The following is a 17,843-nucleotide window of genomic DNA, read 5'->3' on the forward strand; positions in this document are numbered from 1 at the left end:
CTTCCCAACCCCCTCCAGTCAGAAGAAAACTGACTTCAGATATGTTGAAAGACCTTTGTGTTTTCACTCTGCAGTGAATAACAAACAGTAACACAGGCTTCATTTTTCAGAACTGACAAAACCCAGCATTCTCACCACACCAGCTCCAGAGAACTTCATCAAACAGCGCTTTGTGCCTGTTCTCAAAACAAGAAAAATGAACAGGCAATCCTGCACACTTTTCCCCAAACATCTGGGAAACCCTCACAAAAATTGCAAATGGTAGTCAGCATGAAAACTTGAATAAAAATTATGCAATGCACACAAAGGTAGGTAGGTTCGAGAAAAGTGTATCTGACACTTTCAGGAGACATATGGACAGCTCATCTCAGTGCTGGTGGATAAGATGGTCAGGTACTGTCTTCTCCTCTTCCTGTGGCGGGTTCACTGGAAGGGAGGTACCCTATTCACATGTTGACTGTAGTGATTAATATGAATGTTTCTTTCCACGAGTATCTGGCATCACTTTTATTAACAGTTGATGACACTAAAGCTTAGCCTAATTCATATATAATAAAAATGTTACAAAACTAAAGACCTATAGCAATCACTAGGCAATCATTACCTTCATTAAAATACAGCCACAAGATTTTACATTCTACTGCTTCATGAGACTTATACCAAAGTCATTTGCTGCTGGCAGAGAAATCCGGCCCACAAAGGGGGCACTGCCATTTGAACTATTCTAGCCATAACATCCTCAAGCAGGAATGGAAAAATGTGTATTTTCAGCCCTGCAGATATGGTTGAACAACTATTTCAACCTTAATTACAACTGTTCCCGTTACTTCCAGCATGATGCACACAATGCTTAACCTATGTGCACCGAGCAGCTCAGCAGAGAGGACACACAATTCCCGCAGGCTCTGGTACAGCCAAAACCACATTAAAGCAGTCTAGAATTATGCCCAAGGAGTGTGTCAAAGTACCTCCACCAAGAGATATCACTACTAAATGCTACTAACGACCTAATGAGCAAATGTAGCATATGTGGAAAGCTGCTTCCTTGGAAAGAGTCTTTATAAATTTGCTTCTGTGGCTTAAAGTCACAATGGAACATATGCACACTTTTCTTAAAAAAAAAAAAAAAAAGATCTGTGCACTTGCAAAGTTGAGATTATTACTGTTTTGCAACTAAATAGTCCCTTTTAGTCTAGGCTACATTTCTGACAGTGAATAAGAATCTAGCTGTTAGTTTACCACTTGTCTTCATCAGTTTCTTAAGTGACTATGGCAATTGAATCAAGGAGATTTTTTCTCCTCAGCTCCATCTGTTACCTGAATCCACGGCCATCTGTCATTTTCTGCAGCAGTCCAAGCGTTCACAAGACCCTTCTTATTAAGTCGTGCATAGTATGGATACCATTTCTGGAGTCCAAAGAGAGCTCGATGAGTGGATGATGCAGTAATTTGTTGATTTGACACAATTCCTCCTTCTATTCCTAGTGGGCCAGAGCATCCTATGAATGGAAAGAAGAAATGTATGCAACCGAAATTATTTATTTCTCCAAGTCCAAAATGGTTGTAATTACAAACAGCAGACAAATAGATCCAGAATATCATGTTAAATACCTTATTAGAAGAGATTTAAAGCACTTAAGTAGCATCTTCTTTTTTTTAAAAAAAAAAAAAAGAAAGAAAGAAAAAGTACAAAAATATAGTTTGTAAGTAACTATTCTCATTACAAATTTAATGAGATCAGTAAAGATTTCCATTCCTTTTAGTTTGTTCTCTCTGAAGAGCTGTCTGTGCTTTACAGATACCAACATCAAGAAAATGATTCTTTGATTCAAATGCTGAAATAGCCGATAAAAGCAAAATTCTCTAATTTCTGTAAAGTTCCACATTGCTACTCGTGCTATAAAGGTCAGCATTTAGCCAATACTCTTCAACTTGTTATTGCAGTCATCTTTAGAAACACGAATCTATAAATATAGTATGCATTTACTCTGAAAAAAAGTTAAAGGTCTTATGCACCTAATGAGCAAACCACAAATTATGTATTTAACTGTAATGTTTAAATGTTCCTAATTTTAAGAGTGGTATTCAGCCAGAACAGCAGTACTTGTTGATGTAATCTTTCTTAAAGCCATGACATTTTTCATACATATTTTTCTGAAGCCACCCAACTTGGGTACATCAACAATAGCATTCAGTTATTGTAAGCAATCTAAACAGAAAAAAAAAAAAGAAAAAAAAAATTCTTTATATCCAAATGATTGTCAGCCTGCCTACTATTAAATATCACCAACCACTTTCAAGTAAATTTTTTTTTTTTTTTTTAAATTTGATTCTGATGCACAATATCAAGAGAAGTACACTGCAGGAGTATGAAATGTAGCAGTTCATCTGCTCAGTTGTTCAAAAGATCTGCTGCATGGGTCAACTGCTCCTTGGCAACATTAAACTCAACAGAACAGAGAAGATATTTACTTACACTTTAGTCTTTCTCAGAAGCCTGTCAGTGCATTCACCTTAAGCACTGTCCAGGAATGAACTCTGAAATGGTACTACTATGAAATCCTTACACCATATGGGCAGAAAGTCACAAATGATTTAATTCTTCATTAATTTAAAGGCACAGAGAAGGAGGAGTGACCGGCACAATTTGCTCTTCTCAGCAGAAGCTGAGGCAGGGAGACAGTGCTAGGCAATGCAATCCCTGGGTATTGCGCGTTACTGATAATGGAGACAAATAAAACTAAATTGCAGCTTTAAGTTGTTTACAGAGGAAAGACCATGGGTAAGCAGGTGCTTGGGTTCTGAAAGAAGAAAGTAAAATCCCATGGGTGACTTCCAAATGTGTTACTTCTCAAATGAGAAACCGGCTTTTCTTCCAGGAAAAGCTCAAGTGAAACCTTGGCCCCATTGAAATTAATGACTGACGTGCACCACACCGTACCATAATATCAAGCACATGTGTACCATAATATCAAGCACAGCCCACTAAACTTGCCTAGAGTTTAAAACTGTAGTTTTAGGTTTTTGCATCACATACTTCCCAACAACGAAGGTGATGCAATCAGAACTTGACTAATAACTCTGTTAATGCTACGCAAAATGCAACAAAATGCAGCTCACTCTCCTGCTGCTGTGCCAGATGCATACAAGAGCCAGAAGAAAACAAATTCCTTGTCACCAGTACAGGCAAGTACAATATATGAAGTATTAAAAAAAAAAAACAACAAAAAAAAAAACATGTCTGTTGGGAAAGTATAATTTTTCACTGTGTTATCAACTGTTACTTAAAAATTGGAAGACCTATGGAATCTTAACTATGTTTTTGAAATCTGTTCATCTAATTTACTTATTAGGACATCTTCATCATTTCATAATGGAAAAGAAAGCAGACATGTGTCTATATGTATATATATAAACATGAAACTCACAGGGATATACAGGACAGATTCCACCTTGCCATGAAACTCATCACTACAAATAGCAAGTATAGATTGATAAATATTTAAAATTAGAGATTTGGGGAAACAGAAGAGATGTGGAAACAGAAGAGAAGTCTCTAAGAAGAGCTTAAAAAGGCAGTGTAGAGGCATAGCAGGTATTTTCACATGGACGTGGAGCATACAGCTGTATTATGTCTTGTCCTGAGGATGAGGGCCCATGACAGCCCTGCTAGCATTACTCAGTGACCTAACAGGAAAATCATATGCATGAGGACAGGACCCCAGCATGTATCAGGGTCAGTTTTGACTGAGCTGGAGAGTAGGAGTATCTGGCCTTAGCAGATAACTTTCAAAAGCAGAACATTTATTTGCCACCAAGACCCTCAATCTCCCATAGATGTCCCAAATTTGTCAGAAGAGACAAGGATTTCTAGTTTTTTAGGTGCAGAACTGTGTAAGACTTCAGCTGAAGGCATTCTTGTTCTCATGCTTGGTATGTGTTAAACAGTACTTGAAATATGTGTGAACTTCTTTCAGAAGACATGCAAATATTCTCTTCTACATTGAAGGCAGATAAATTACCAAGTACAACACTTACTGTGCTTTGTCAGCTATTTGTCCATATATGGTCAAAGTGTTTACCTTCCCTTAGATTTAAGAGGATTTGATTCCTGAAATCCAAAGCAACTCCCTACCTTCAGGGAATAGGTACTTCATTGTACAAACTTACTTTAATTGCAGTTCCAGTCTTGGTTTATCATGTTTGTCAGTTTTTCAGTGTGAATTAATCCCATATTCATCACTTCTAGAAGTTAAAGATGCTAGTCTTTAAGATACTACATTGGTGTTCAGTCCAAGCATAACAAAATGAGATGTGTAGGAAACAGTAGAATAGGTATTACTTTCTAAACAATATCAGCTCTATAACATAATATGTATGTATGCACTACTAAGATATGTTTTAAGATTTTTTTCTCTGCCATGATATAAATTAGATTATTCTCATTACGTGGGAAATTTCAGTTAAGCCTCATGCTTACAGGTCCATGACTTGCAATACCATCCTACTGCCATGAACATAGCACTGCCGAGAAATTAAGCAACTTTCTAGGCACAGGCCTGGCATATGGACCCTTAGGAAGCCCACCCAAATCTATCTACTCCTGAGATGTTAGATGCATGCATAGTAATGGCTTGTTTTCTTGAGAAGTCTTATCTCAAGCTTGATGACACTGAATTTAATCTTCTGTTTCATAGCCAGGTCAATTGGCACTTCAAGATCTTTATAAAACTCTTCAGTACATTTTAGAAATGCTAATTACATTTCTTAAATTTTCATTTTGCTACCTTGCTCCTCCAAAAGATATTGAACTTCAGTGAAGGTTTTGCTATGACTCTACAAGTAAGCTCTTTCCACAGTTATCACTGCCCATTTACCCATCCTTGTGTTCTTTCTTTTTAATCAGACATTGTTCTACAGGAAAACTTTTCAATTTACTTTCTTTTATCAGTTGAAAGGAAATAGTTGAACACATTTTTGTGTTTCAAATACTGCACAGAAAATGGACTTTCTTTACCCATAGGCTCATTAACTTTTTCCAAGTAGGCCAAATAGATTTGTGAGTCATGCTTTCTCCTTACAAAAGGTATAATGAAACTATTACTCTCCAAATTCCCAAGAAATGTACTTTGCCTGAAAACTACCATCTGAATCACCTGCCTCTGGTTCTATCAAGCATGTTTTATCAGTGACTAACTGTTTACAGACAAGCTGCTGTACAAAGATACTCAATTTGGGCCACAAACGGTAATTTAATTTAAGATACCAATTGTTCCTTTTAGTGCTTCATGGCTGTGATATGCTATAGACTTCTAACAATGGAGAAAACAAGCAGAAACAGCCTTTGGAGATTGTCTTTTAAACAAAACTAAGATATGCATGTTTGCAGAACAGGTACAAGCCACATTGGTTTGTTGTTATATCTCTGCTACTATTAAATCAACAATTCATTTAACAAAAAATCATGACAGCTTGGCAAGCTGCAGTCTCCAAGGGAGTGATAATACCACCACAGTGACTGTGCAATTCAGCCTGGTCAACGTCAGTCACCAATTTTATTAGTTAACGTGAACACACTGGGGTATGACAATCAACTTGATAAAAAAAAAAAAAAGAAAAAAAAAAGAAAAAAAAGTTAAAAAATCAGGTAGTAGCAATTAAAAAGCTGTGTGACAGGTTGCTGATACAGATTCACAAGGCTGATTTTGTCATCTGGAGCTGTTACTTTTAATGTCATTGAATAGCAAAATACTAACAAGCAATTTTGCTTTTAGTCCTATAGTGGCAATTGTTATTCACTAAATAAAGCTGTATTGATGTTTCTCTAAATCTCATTAAAAAACACAAACCTATGCCCACAATACCCCATTGGCCATGAAGAAGACACAGTGCAAAACTATACCACAAAGTAGGTACATGTTTTATAATGGATTCATTGAAAGATGGCAAAAGTCAACAACTCCACAGAAGAAATTAAGGATTCTTTTATATCTTTTCAGTTCTTTGGAGATCTTCCCACCAACCCATCTGAAGATGGAATGGCTATAAAACTCCCTCGAATGTTCCTTTTATAATCTCAGGCATAACCAGGTCTGAAATGCAACATAATATTTTGCACCACAAAGCAAGTAACATTTAGTCCAGATGTCCAGATTTCACTTGTACACCTGGGGTATATGGTTCAACAAGGCCCCCAGATAAAAAGTGAGAAGATGAGTTCTGTGTTTATACCCTAGTCTCTTAATAAATAAATAAATAAATAAATAAATAAATAAATAAATATCCCTAGCTTAACAAAAATACTAAATGCAAAAGGAAATATGACCTTTAGCATATTGGCATCTCTAAACACATAAAGAAGAATAGGCAGATATGTCACTGATTCCTGCTCTTAACAGGGAAGGAGAAACCAATTCAAGATAAAAAATTAGTACTTGTAGGAGATAAGAAGCAGAAAGCACTGGGTAAACATGTTACTTGAGTATATTTAATTTGGATGACTACATTTATGTCAGTCCACAAATTAAGAAAAACCTCCAAATGGTTTAAAAATTACTTGAAAATGTGAAGATTATGCCTCTGTAAACAGAAGAAAAAGATTTCTTGTTATTGACAATGAAGCATGTCTGATTTTGCAGCATGAATATATAGCTTTCATTTTCTCTGTTGGTTTCTCTCTAGCTAACGTCATCAAAACAAACAGATGCAAATTTGAAGGCATGCAGAAAACAAATCTGCTTTAGACATCTGCAATCCTGTCTATCTCCAAGCTCCTCATTTTCTGGAATGAGATTACTCTGGCTGTACTTAGCACAGCACGGTAATTGTGCCGAACACAAACCCTGACAATGGGATTACAGATGACCTCTGATATTGCAGTAATTAATGCCAATACACGCATCAAATCCCCACCAAGCAATCTAGGCTTCATCCTCCTGTTTCTTCGTGTTGTTCCCCATGCCATCCATACCTCTCTTCCTGGTTTGTTCTGTTTCTTCAGGTTTTAATGAGTTTATTTTTATAGGAGCTGGTTAGATAGATATGGACAACCATTCGGTGGTCTGCCACCGAAGCGCCATCCATGTGCTATGTTCTCACAGGGCTTGTTTTTTTCACAACTTCACAACATGATAAAATCCTTTATTTTTTTGTTTTGTTGTGTGTGTTTTTGTTTTTGTTTTTTTTTTTTTTGCTTTGTTTTGTTTTGTTTTTGTTTTTGTTTGTTTAAACACATAAGGTGTTTTTGTGCAGTGGTGGATGTGAGACACAGCTTCCCTTCCTACGAGAGGTGTCAGCAGACCCTCTCACGGATTCAGGAACATGACAGTCTCCAGAGGCCAACTTCACCTTGTACAGTTTCACACAGAGGTTTTGTCTCTCTGAAAATACACATCTCCCCATGCCGGCCAGCAGCCCCAGGGTGGGATTCACATCACTCTGATAGACACCCAGAGGGATTTTCTACACTGACCCAGCTCTGGGAAAACTGACACTTCCAGCATAGTGCAGGAGCTCATGGAGATGCTGGCTCAGGCACTGAAAGCAGATTAGCTTTTTAAATGTGTATATATATATATATATATATACATATATATAGATATATATATGATGCTGTGTCTGAAATGGAGGCTTGTTAGTCAGGGAATAATTTGCTTTACTCTAGTTTGGAGAATTTTTCATTCTGCTGTTTGCACAGAATGGATACCTTTGTAAATTCCCTGTGCAAAACCCAGGGATTAATGTCTGGGGAATTACCACATATGACCTTGTTAAAGAGGGAACCTATCCAACAGGAATACAATTAAAGGAAAATACAACTTCTGATATACAAAGTCCCTAAGCAGCCAGAAGCTGGGGAAATGTGATGGGAGAATGACCAGTTAGTGCTTGTCCATTTTGTCATGCTCTTTTACTTAGTGTTCACTTCATCTCACCATCCAAGGCAGGACTGTTGGACTTTATTCTGAGCAAACATGTTTAGTATTAAACTCAACAAGAAAGGTATATCTAAAATCTCTTATCTGCAAAGCTGTAGACAGAAAAAAATATATGTATTTTTAGTACTGCTCCATAAAGAGCTGCTTTGTACTGAACTCAGAAACATTAATGGCATTAATAGCATCCCTAGGCACATTCAAGATGCTTTTAATGGAACTGGCCTGGAAAGCAAACTTCCACAATGAAGCCACACTGTTTACGGATCCCTGTTATAAAAAAATAAGGTTTCAGATGACCTGGAAAAACCTCTATCCCAAAACACATAAACTAAATCCATGTAATTCCCAACAAATGTTTTCTGAATGCATTCCACAACCCTATATTCAGTGTTTGACTGCTGTCCAGCTTGAATCTTCCCTGCTCTGTCTTACTATTTCTTGTCCTAACCCCACAAGCATGGACAGCAATGTACTGTTCGGGCAGCAGACTTTGCTCTATCTGACAGCATGTCCCCTGCCTGCTTTCACTGTTCTTTGTTCTACCTGGGGGTGCCGAACAACCATGATGTATGCCAAACACACAGTCGAACTCAAGGAGAGAAAGCCCATGGCTCTCCTCGCCTACAAGTTATTGGGATGAATGGAGATTTAACCCAAAATCCAGAGAGGAGTTTAGAAACTAGAAAAGCAATGAGGTTGTACTGGGTCTGGCTTTACTTCTTCCCCTCCTCATCTAAGGAGGGGGAGTGAGAGAGCGGTTGTGGTGTTTAGCTGCCTAGCACGGTATAACCACCACAGAGGTGAATCTTGACAATATTGCATGTGGCCAACGTTCAGCCACAGCAGAAAATTACCATCACTCCATTGTGATTTCAGAAAGGACATGCCATCTAAACACCAAAACTAATTTTTTTCCTCTGAGCTTATACCATTAATTATTCAAAAGTTACAGCATTCAACAGTTCAGTGATATGCATTACATTTATTCTATTTTGTTTTCAAGCAGAAATATGACTTTTGTGAAAAAAAAAATAAACTTATAAGTTACGTTGCAGTAAGGAGTATGGGGAATTTAGTTTCTCAAATTAATCTGCTGATCTCTTGTTTAGAAATATATTAATCTTTAGGTGGAAAATGATTTTTAAATTTCAAGTTGGCACTGTGAAAAATGACATTTTTACCATGTTTGGGTAGTGACATTAACCATTTTATATAACATAGCCAATTAAACACTACTAAGATTAATCTGAATAAAATAGAAATTATGAAGTAGCATTAAAAACAGCAACAACAACAAAAAGAACTTTCACAAAAATTAAACTACATATGATCTTGAGGTCTCTTCCAACCTAGAAAATTCTGTGATTCTGTGATTTATCCTAGAAGATAAATTCATATAAACTTTCAGGTCGCGCTACAAAGTAATTGACATATGGTCATACTTTCACAAATAATGAATGGCAGATACAGAAACCATAGCCCCTAACACTGTACAAAAATAATTGTTTTTTCTATTGCAGACTGAAAAGATATGCAATTCCAAGTTCTATTTACAAATCCCAAGGATTTTTGTGGATCTGGACTTAGGCAGCTGTACTTGGAGGAGACTTGTGCAATCGTGGAACTATCTCCTTTGCTTCTAGTCACTGTAAATGGTTATGGCACAGCACAGCTAATCTAAGCATAATTTAAGCATTTAAAAAATAAAATTATCAACCCAATTGCATTTCAAAATAAACCCTTTCATTTGCTACTGAACCCTGTGCAATCCATGCACTTTTCTCCCTTTCACAGGTGCAGATTGAAATATTTCTTTGAAGAATACAAGAAAACTCAGTAGTTTTCCAGCTATACTAGTAAATTTGCTAATCAGACATGGCATTCTGCAGAAGTTCAGCGTGATTTCAGTGTGATTACAGAAAATTGTTTTCAGATTTCTCTGGTTTTATATTCACTTTTATCTGTCTTGAATAACATGCACATTTTTCTTTGATTGTTTGCTTGATTGTCTATGGAGTATGTACCACATACATAAAAACATATATATAGCACACGTATTATATTGTGTTGTAACCCCTTCTCCTCCTAAATCCATTCCAAATGAGATACTTTTTTTTTTCAGTCACATTTGTACTAGACCAACTAGCAATTTCTATAAATAGGGTGGATAATCTTATCTTAAACTAGACGTATTAAAATTTCCAGTAGTTTTCATAACTCCTGGGAAAAAAAGAAAAATCAAGCTAAAGAATATTCACACCACTGCTGCGAAATGAGGTTCACTACTTGGAAAGCTCACATTCTGCCCATCTTCTAGAGTAACCTGCTGACACAGATGCACACTCTTACAGTCATGCTGGCTTGGTGGGAATGGTAATTTCACAGGTGCTAATTGAACAGGAAATCTCATTGATTTCCTTTATAACTTTTGATAAATCCTATCAGTAGTGGTGAAATATCTGGATTCTGACTAGCTGACTGTTTTGAAGTCTGAACAGGTTCTCTGAAATAGTTACAGGAACCAGATGCTGATACTATTTTATTTTTAACAATTAACCAACTACTTCTAATTTAAAGGCAGTGCATGACATGTGTATGTATATGCACTGAATGATTGCATCATTTCAAAATCTGCCTGTTCCAAAAAAACAAATTTGAAAAAAAAATGCATTCTCTTGAAGTAAGACTGGAAAGACAAGATATAGTTACAATGAAAGTCAATATGCATTTTTTTCTAGCAGGTCTACAATGAAAATCAATGGGATTACAACATCAATGTAATTAGCATTCCTGCAAGCCAGCCTGACAATCAGAATGTTCCCTTGCCTCAACAGAGAAGAGTATGTGCTTTTCAAGTGGCAAATCTCATTTTGCTGCCTAGAGACATTTTTTTTTTCCCCCTCAGAAGAACAGCGACTGTTCCTAGAAATTACAACATTACTAGTTACAGCATGTATTCATTGAAATTGTTTAAAAACTACTAGTGGTGCTAATATGAATTCTACATTATGATGGAATACACGTTCTACAGAAAGAAGTAAAAATATGGGAATATCCTGCAATATACTGTTGAAGTAAAACACTAAATATGAGCACTAACCACAGTAGAGAACACGAGCTGAATGCAAATGGCTGTTATTTAAATCTGTCTATCCAGAAATGGCAGTTCTCATGGCCTCTAAACTGTTTCCATCTTCTTCTAAAAAACATCTAACTTTTTAATAACTGGAAATTCAGATAACAGCATTTAGATCTTGTTTCTTGAAGCCATTTCATGTAGGTATAACCTTATATTTATGTAAAGCAGCCTGTAGGATCAGGGTTTGAAGCCATGTTAAAAAATACAGAATTAATTTAAAAGGTGAAACAAATTTTATTAGGGTGAAACAAATTCTGAATGATGATTGAAAATCAATCTTTGTATACGCACAGTAAAAGCAATTTTTCATTACTGCCATAGTGTAGTACAATGATATGTGATATTTGGCAATCCAGGAAGTATTCTTAAACAAAAGTGAAACATTTATATATATACATTTTTTCTATATCAAGCTTTTTCCTTAATCACATCTCTTCACCATAAACGTGGCATTATTTCAAAGTATTTATATGAAGAACTAGCTAATCAAACAAAGGAAATATAAGTGCCATAATTCACATGACCAACCTTCAGCCATCTGAAAGTTAGGTATCTAGCCCAAACTGGCTGCTTAGACTCTTTCTATGGGACCCAACTGTTGGGTCCTACACCATTCTCTTAAAGAGAAGGCTCAGAGAGTCTTATGCACTTGTATAAATACCTGATCAGTGTGAATAAAGGCAAAGCAGCCAGACTCTCCTCTGCAGTGCCCAGTGAAAGAGGCAATGGGAACAACTTAAAAGGCAGGAAATACCCTCTGAATGCAATTTAACATATTTGTTTGTGTTTTTTTTTTGTTTTATCTGTGAGGATTGTCAAACACTGGAACAGGTTGCTTATATTGGTTTTGTAGCCCCACTTATGGAGATATTAAAAAAAAAAAAAAAAAAAAAAAAAGGTTCAGATGATCCCAGAGATCCCTGACAACCTCAACCTTTATCTGACTCTGTGACTCTGTGGTCCTGAAGGGTAGCTACTCCAGCATATTTTCAGATCCATGTTCTTGGGCTGGTGGTAAGTCCTGTAGATCCACACTACCTCAAAGGGTCTTCTCTTTCTGAGCAGGATTAATCTGAGGTGGTTCTGTTGACTTTGGAGTCTTTTTTTTTTTTTTTTTTTGCAGTACGGGGATATTTTCCCCTGACTACCTCACTTTATCCCATACTATACAGTGATACATGAAATAATAAATAATTTTGTCATTGATTTAGCACTTTTTCTACTTGGGAGTCATTCAAAAGCAGAACTCTGTTTATGCAAATGTGTCTGCTGCCCATATTTTTCTTGGTAAAATTAAGTATGAATATATTTCAGTTTCAGTCTATAACAGTCTGTTACAACGATACCTGGCCTACTAAAATCTGTCTGTTTTCTTGTACCAAATTAAATTTTTGCAGTGAGCCACACGGTTAATCAGCATATTTAAGAAAACAGGATTTCCAGTTGTAGGACTTATATCTCACATTTCCAGCTGAAGGTAGAAGCAGTGAAGGAGACTTTTTCATTTTCCAGAGGACTCTGTCTTTTGCATATACATGTACAGACAGACTGTATCTCTAAATGTACACTCTGATGGACTGAAGAAGAGCTGAAATTACTGGAAGCACTCTGGCTTTTTACACAGAATTTACTTCCTTTGCACTTGCACAAATGAAACATATTGTATGAAGGTAATGTGAAGGGTAGTCACATATCTGATTAACTGACTCCTGGCTTGGCTCGGTAGTCATGAGCACTGTGTACCAGTGCAGCTAGAGATAACATAGACACACTAGGTATATTCCTACATACACATTTTTTGAATGTACTGGCCTCCTCTTTTATGTCAAACACATTCTTACTGACATCTAATCTTCTCTCAACTTCATGACAGCTTTTTTTTTTTTTTTTTTCTTCTCTCACTAGTAGCTGTAGCTTCTTATATCACCTCCTAACACATCACTTTTAAACAATAGCACAGCCTAAGCCCTTTGCAGTCCCTCCCACACAGAAGTAGATTTTCACTTGGAACGAATCCTAAATTGTGCAAGACCTGTGTATGGAGCACTGACTTCTTAAATATTAAAGCTTTGCAGATCTGTAATATGAATATAAAGATCACTGTTGCCCAAAAAGGATGGTATACTACCACAGCCACCTTACTATAAATCTGATCTTGCTAAAAATCTCTAGCTCAAGTGAAGCAGTGCTGTGAATTTCAGCTGTTCAACCTGGACTGAAGTTTGAAGGTTGCTGATGAGTGCAACACAGTGGGGATACAGCTGCAGATCACAAGCTCAATGTCGCACTTTTTAGCTATCGGCTATTTGAATCAATCTTCACCTAATCAAATTGTTTGCTCACTCCATGCAGCTCAAGCATTTTTTCCACAGTCCAATGTTATGATTAGAGTGATATTGAGTAACTTGGTTGTAGCAACTCATGTTAATTGTTGTTCTGTCGACTAATCCCATGGGCAAGACTAAATCAATGTTTTCATTCTCATTGAAAGAATTTAATCAGCACTTTCCTTAGACATAGTAACAGACCACAGGTCCCTCTTTCTAGTACATCACAACACAAGGTGAAAATATAAAATAGAATTTACAAAACCCCATTTATTTCGCACTTCAGTAGACTTGGAGTACTCACAATGACAGTTATTTCAGATTGCTTTTACCTATTACCAGATAAAAAACATAAAATAGGTTTATTACTTATAGGTGACTCCTAACTATGCAATGGAATAGTATATTTTTGACTGGCTCTGGTAAGTTTATGGAGCCATTCAGCTCTGAAATCTGATTAACAGAAAGCATTTATTGCTCTAAGTTTGCTTCTCAGATTTAAAACTACACAAAATGGATTTTCTTGACCTATGAACATTTTTATTATTATTCTGAAGCATGGCTCTAAATGTCACTAGCCAGTCTGGTGGTTGGCACTGAGGTGAAGAATATGATTAATCTTGTTTCATATCTTCACATAAAGTACTGTATGTCAAAGGCAACATCTTTAACAATTTACATCAGTAGCAACTAATGAATGCACAGACACTTCCAGGCAAGCAAACTTTCCAGATGATGTTGTATTAAGCTTCAAATCTCTAGGAGCTGACATGAAAATGAAGTGATTACTTATGTTCTATTCAACAGAAGACAGCTTTTCAGACAGTAATGGGAAGAATTGCTACCTATTTGCTGATATGTCCAAAGAGATTAAATGCTTTTTATGCTGATGTAGCATCTCAGCCAACCACGGCACATTATTCTGTTATCGTACTGGTCAATACAGTTCACGTGTATAAGCAATGGCTATCAAAACTAATCAAATATAAAGAAATTAGATGTTATGTTCTACTTCTCAAGAGTGTCTTTACTGCTAAGTGAATATCACATGCTTCTATTACCAAATCCTCTCTCCATAGTTTTATAGTATGGTTGTAAAATCCTGTCTTGGCCTTTACTTGGTCTACATGCTCCCTGCTGAGGAAACAGTGTAAAAATAGTCAGGCAATTGTTAGGTGGCTTGAGAATTTAAAAAGAGGAAGCAAAAACATTCTTGAAATGCTTTTGTCACCTAATATTCACTTGATTTTTCCAGTGGTAATGTGATTTCATGACTTAGTGTTTTTAGAAATTGTGTCTGGATGAAGAAACTAAATTTATAGACTTTCAGTATAGAGCTACACCAATAAATCAGTGCTTTATTCCCATCCACAAAAAATATCCCTAGGGTGCACTGTGGGAACTACAGACGTGTGAGTCTGCTTCCATATCTTGTAAGTTGCTGAGTCTATAATTGAGAATAAGATCACTAGGTACCTGGTTAAAGGCAATCTGCTGGAAAAGAGCCATCATGACCTCTGTAAACAGCAATCTTGCCTCCCCTGATGGAGTTCTTTAACAGTGGCAATGTGCACTGGGATAAAGGAGATACAATGGAAATAATATACTTGGATTTTCAGAAAGTATTTGAGAAAGTTCCATATCAAAGGCTTTTGCTGGTGAGTGGGGATATGGTCCTTCCATAGACTGAAATCTAATTAAAGAATAGGAAGCAGCTTTTCAGGATGAAATGTCAGCAGTGGGATCCCCTGGTGATCAGTGTTTGCATCAGTTTTACTCATCAGTGGCCTGGATAAAATTGTGAATGGGGAAACTGACAAGTTTGAAGCTACTAAAGTCTCTTGATCAAATGCTACTTTGATGGTGAGCAGCTCCAGAATGGCATAAAAATTTAATGAGTGGTAAAAAGGGTGACAGATGATCCCCAGTGTACACAAATAGAAGATATCACATATAGGAAAACAAACAAACAAGCAAAAAATCAAACCAAACCAAAAAAAAAACCTATGCCTACACAATTCTGAACTCAGAAATTGCCATCACAACTTAAAACAGAGATCTCAGAGTCATCATCAAGAGTTCTCTGTAGTCATTGGCTCAAATTGCATCTACAGCTCCTGCCAAAATAAACTGAAAAAAAAAAAAAAATTAGGCATGGAGAACAAGGCATAGACTATTATTTTACAGGTGTATGAAACTCTGGTGTGACCACATAACATGTACAGTTCTAGCCTCTACATCCCATGAAGATCAAGAGGAAGTACAGAGAACAGCAACTCAAATGATTAAAGGGAAACAGCAGGTATCTTAGGAAAAAGGTATAAAACCCTAGGACTTTACAAGCTGGAGAAGAAAAGGCTGAGGACAGATATGAGTGAACTTTACAGAAAAATAGGCAAGGTGAATGCAGTGCTGTTCATCACATCCGGAATACAGAAACTAGGAAGTACTCACTGAAATTCACAAGAAATCAGTTTAGCACATATAAAAGAAATTACTTCTCTGCACAGTGGGCAGTGATTTTCTGGAGCCTTCTAGAGGCACACAGAGAACTAACAGGTTCAAAAAGGAATTAGGGAAATTCAGGCATAATAGGATGGTCCAGGGACATACCCTCTGATATTCCTACTGCTGGAACTGTTGGCCTGGAGCAGACATGAGGGCAACAAATGACAGAAAGTTCTCAAACGTACCTTCCCTCCTTAAATAATGTTTTTCACTGCCATTGTCAGGGACTTAACCGTAAGCCAGACAGACCGTTGAACTATCTGACTAAGTATGATGGGTTTTATGTTCTTAAGAAATTAACAATAGAACAGTAGTGAAATTTAGCTAGAAATCCATTATGTCATTCATGTAAATAGACTATTTAAAAATCACTCCCCAGGAAAATACACTACATACATAATGAATAAGTATAACAGTTCAATTAAGAATAGAAACTAGACTTTAAAAAGCTACTCCTTCAGAAGGCATCTCCTTTTAATATAGTTTATAGGCTCTTTACTCAGCATTCTGTAGAAAACCTAATTATCCAATAATTTAATATTATAGAGACATAAAAATGTTTGTTAGTGGACTGCCAAGAACAGGGTTGTATTTCTAAGCTGACAAGCTATGAAACAATATTCCCTTTCCTGTAGTACCTCAGAAGAAATGTGGCCAGTGAAACCACTAGATAGGTATGAAATTTTTGTTGCAGCTGTTTAGAGAAGAGATGGAAGATATTAGAAAACACCATTTACTCACCAAAATCCAATTCTTTTAGCATTTTCTTATTTTCGTAAGTAAAGCATAAATAAATATTTGATTTGTGGATACAATCCTCTCACAAAATGCCTAGACCTTTGAAAACATATAGATTAACTTAGCATTTTTCACTTCTTATGACTAAAGAGAAAAATTTCACAAAATCCTATATCAAATGGCAAAGGGAAAGCTACCTGTCAGCAGTACATAAACCATCACAACTCTGCAATTTCATCTTGATGTGTTAGGTTCTGCTGGCTGAGAAAGAGCAAGGTAACCCCACTGTGCTGAAAACACTAGTATTATGAAATTCCAAATAAACAAAGTTACTCAGCAAAATTACAATGTAATTACCACAAACAAGTTGTTTGATTATTTTAACTCAATACTGCATAGATTACACTATCTATCCATAATGACTTCTCAAAAAAACAACAATAACAAAAAACACCAACAAAAACCCAAAGTATTAAAATGTACACATCTCATTTAAATTTGCAATAACCTCTTCATCCTATTTCCTCAGCACCAATGTAAAGAGCCTATAGGACTGCGGAAACATCTTCCTGCCTTTCTTGTGTAAGTTACCCTATGTAACATTTTCCATGACTTGAAATCCCTTTGGATAAATGTGTGCCTTGCAATGTTGGTTGCTGATCAGCTAGCTGAATGGCAGTGGGATTGACAGAGCAGGAGAAATTCTTTATTCCTCAATTTGTTGTTTTGTAGAAGAGGACCTAACTCAGAACAAAATCCAGAACAAGGAGGAACATGAGCACTTAATTGCAGTAACTTCAGTAGGCATGCATTTGTGTCCAACCACATGAAGAAGGATGAAGTTCAGCCTGCAAAAAGGAGAAGCTTGGATTTAGGGTCTTGCAGGAAGTAAAAGTTTAACTTGACACTGTCTTCTGAAGGTGCTTCACTATGCATAAAAGATGTCAGTTAATCAGAGACCAGAATTTTCTTCTCCCCAGACCTCTTTCTGGACCACAGACCGTGACATCTCTGCTTTCCCAAGTTGAAACACTTTTCTGCATTACTTCCTTCGAGGGTAAACACTGTTGACAGGTGCAGTCTTCGCTCTTCTTAGAAACTACACTTTTCCTCAACATTTCAAGTTGGCTAACTTAGGCAGCTTCCCACTCTGTAAACTATTTTGGTGAATTCCTTGGGGTCTGCTTCTCCTTA

At 36.6% G+C, this 17,843-nt stretch overlaps 1 protein-coding gene across 1 annotated transcript in view; it reads right to left on the reverse strand.

The window, feature by feature from the left end:
- The window catches only part of EDIL3 (EGF like repeats and discoidin domains 3), a 275,384-nt gene that overhangs the window by 78,868 nt on the left and 178,673 nt on the right, over positions 1-17,843 (reverse strand). The window contains exon 6 of the mRNA XM_032206563.1: positions 1,318-1,499. Within this exon, the coding sequence (XP_032062454.1) occupies positions 1,318-1,499 (182 nt within the window). The remainder of the gene's footprint in view (positions 1-1,317; positions 1,500-17,843) is intronic.

Source organism: Aythya fuligula, chromosome Z, assembly GCF_009819795.1.
Source record: "Aythya fuligula isolate bAytFul2 chromosome Z, bAytFul2.pri, whole genome shotgun sequence".
Classification (NCBI taxonomy): Eukaryota; Metazoa; Chordata; class Aves; order Anseriformes; family Anatidae; genus Aythya; species Aythya fuligula.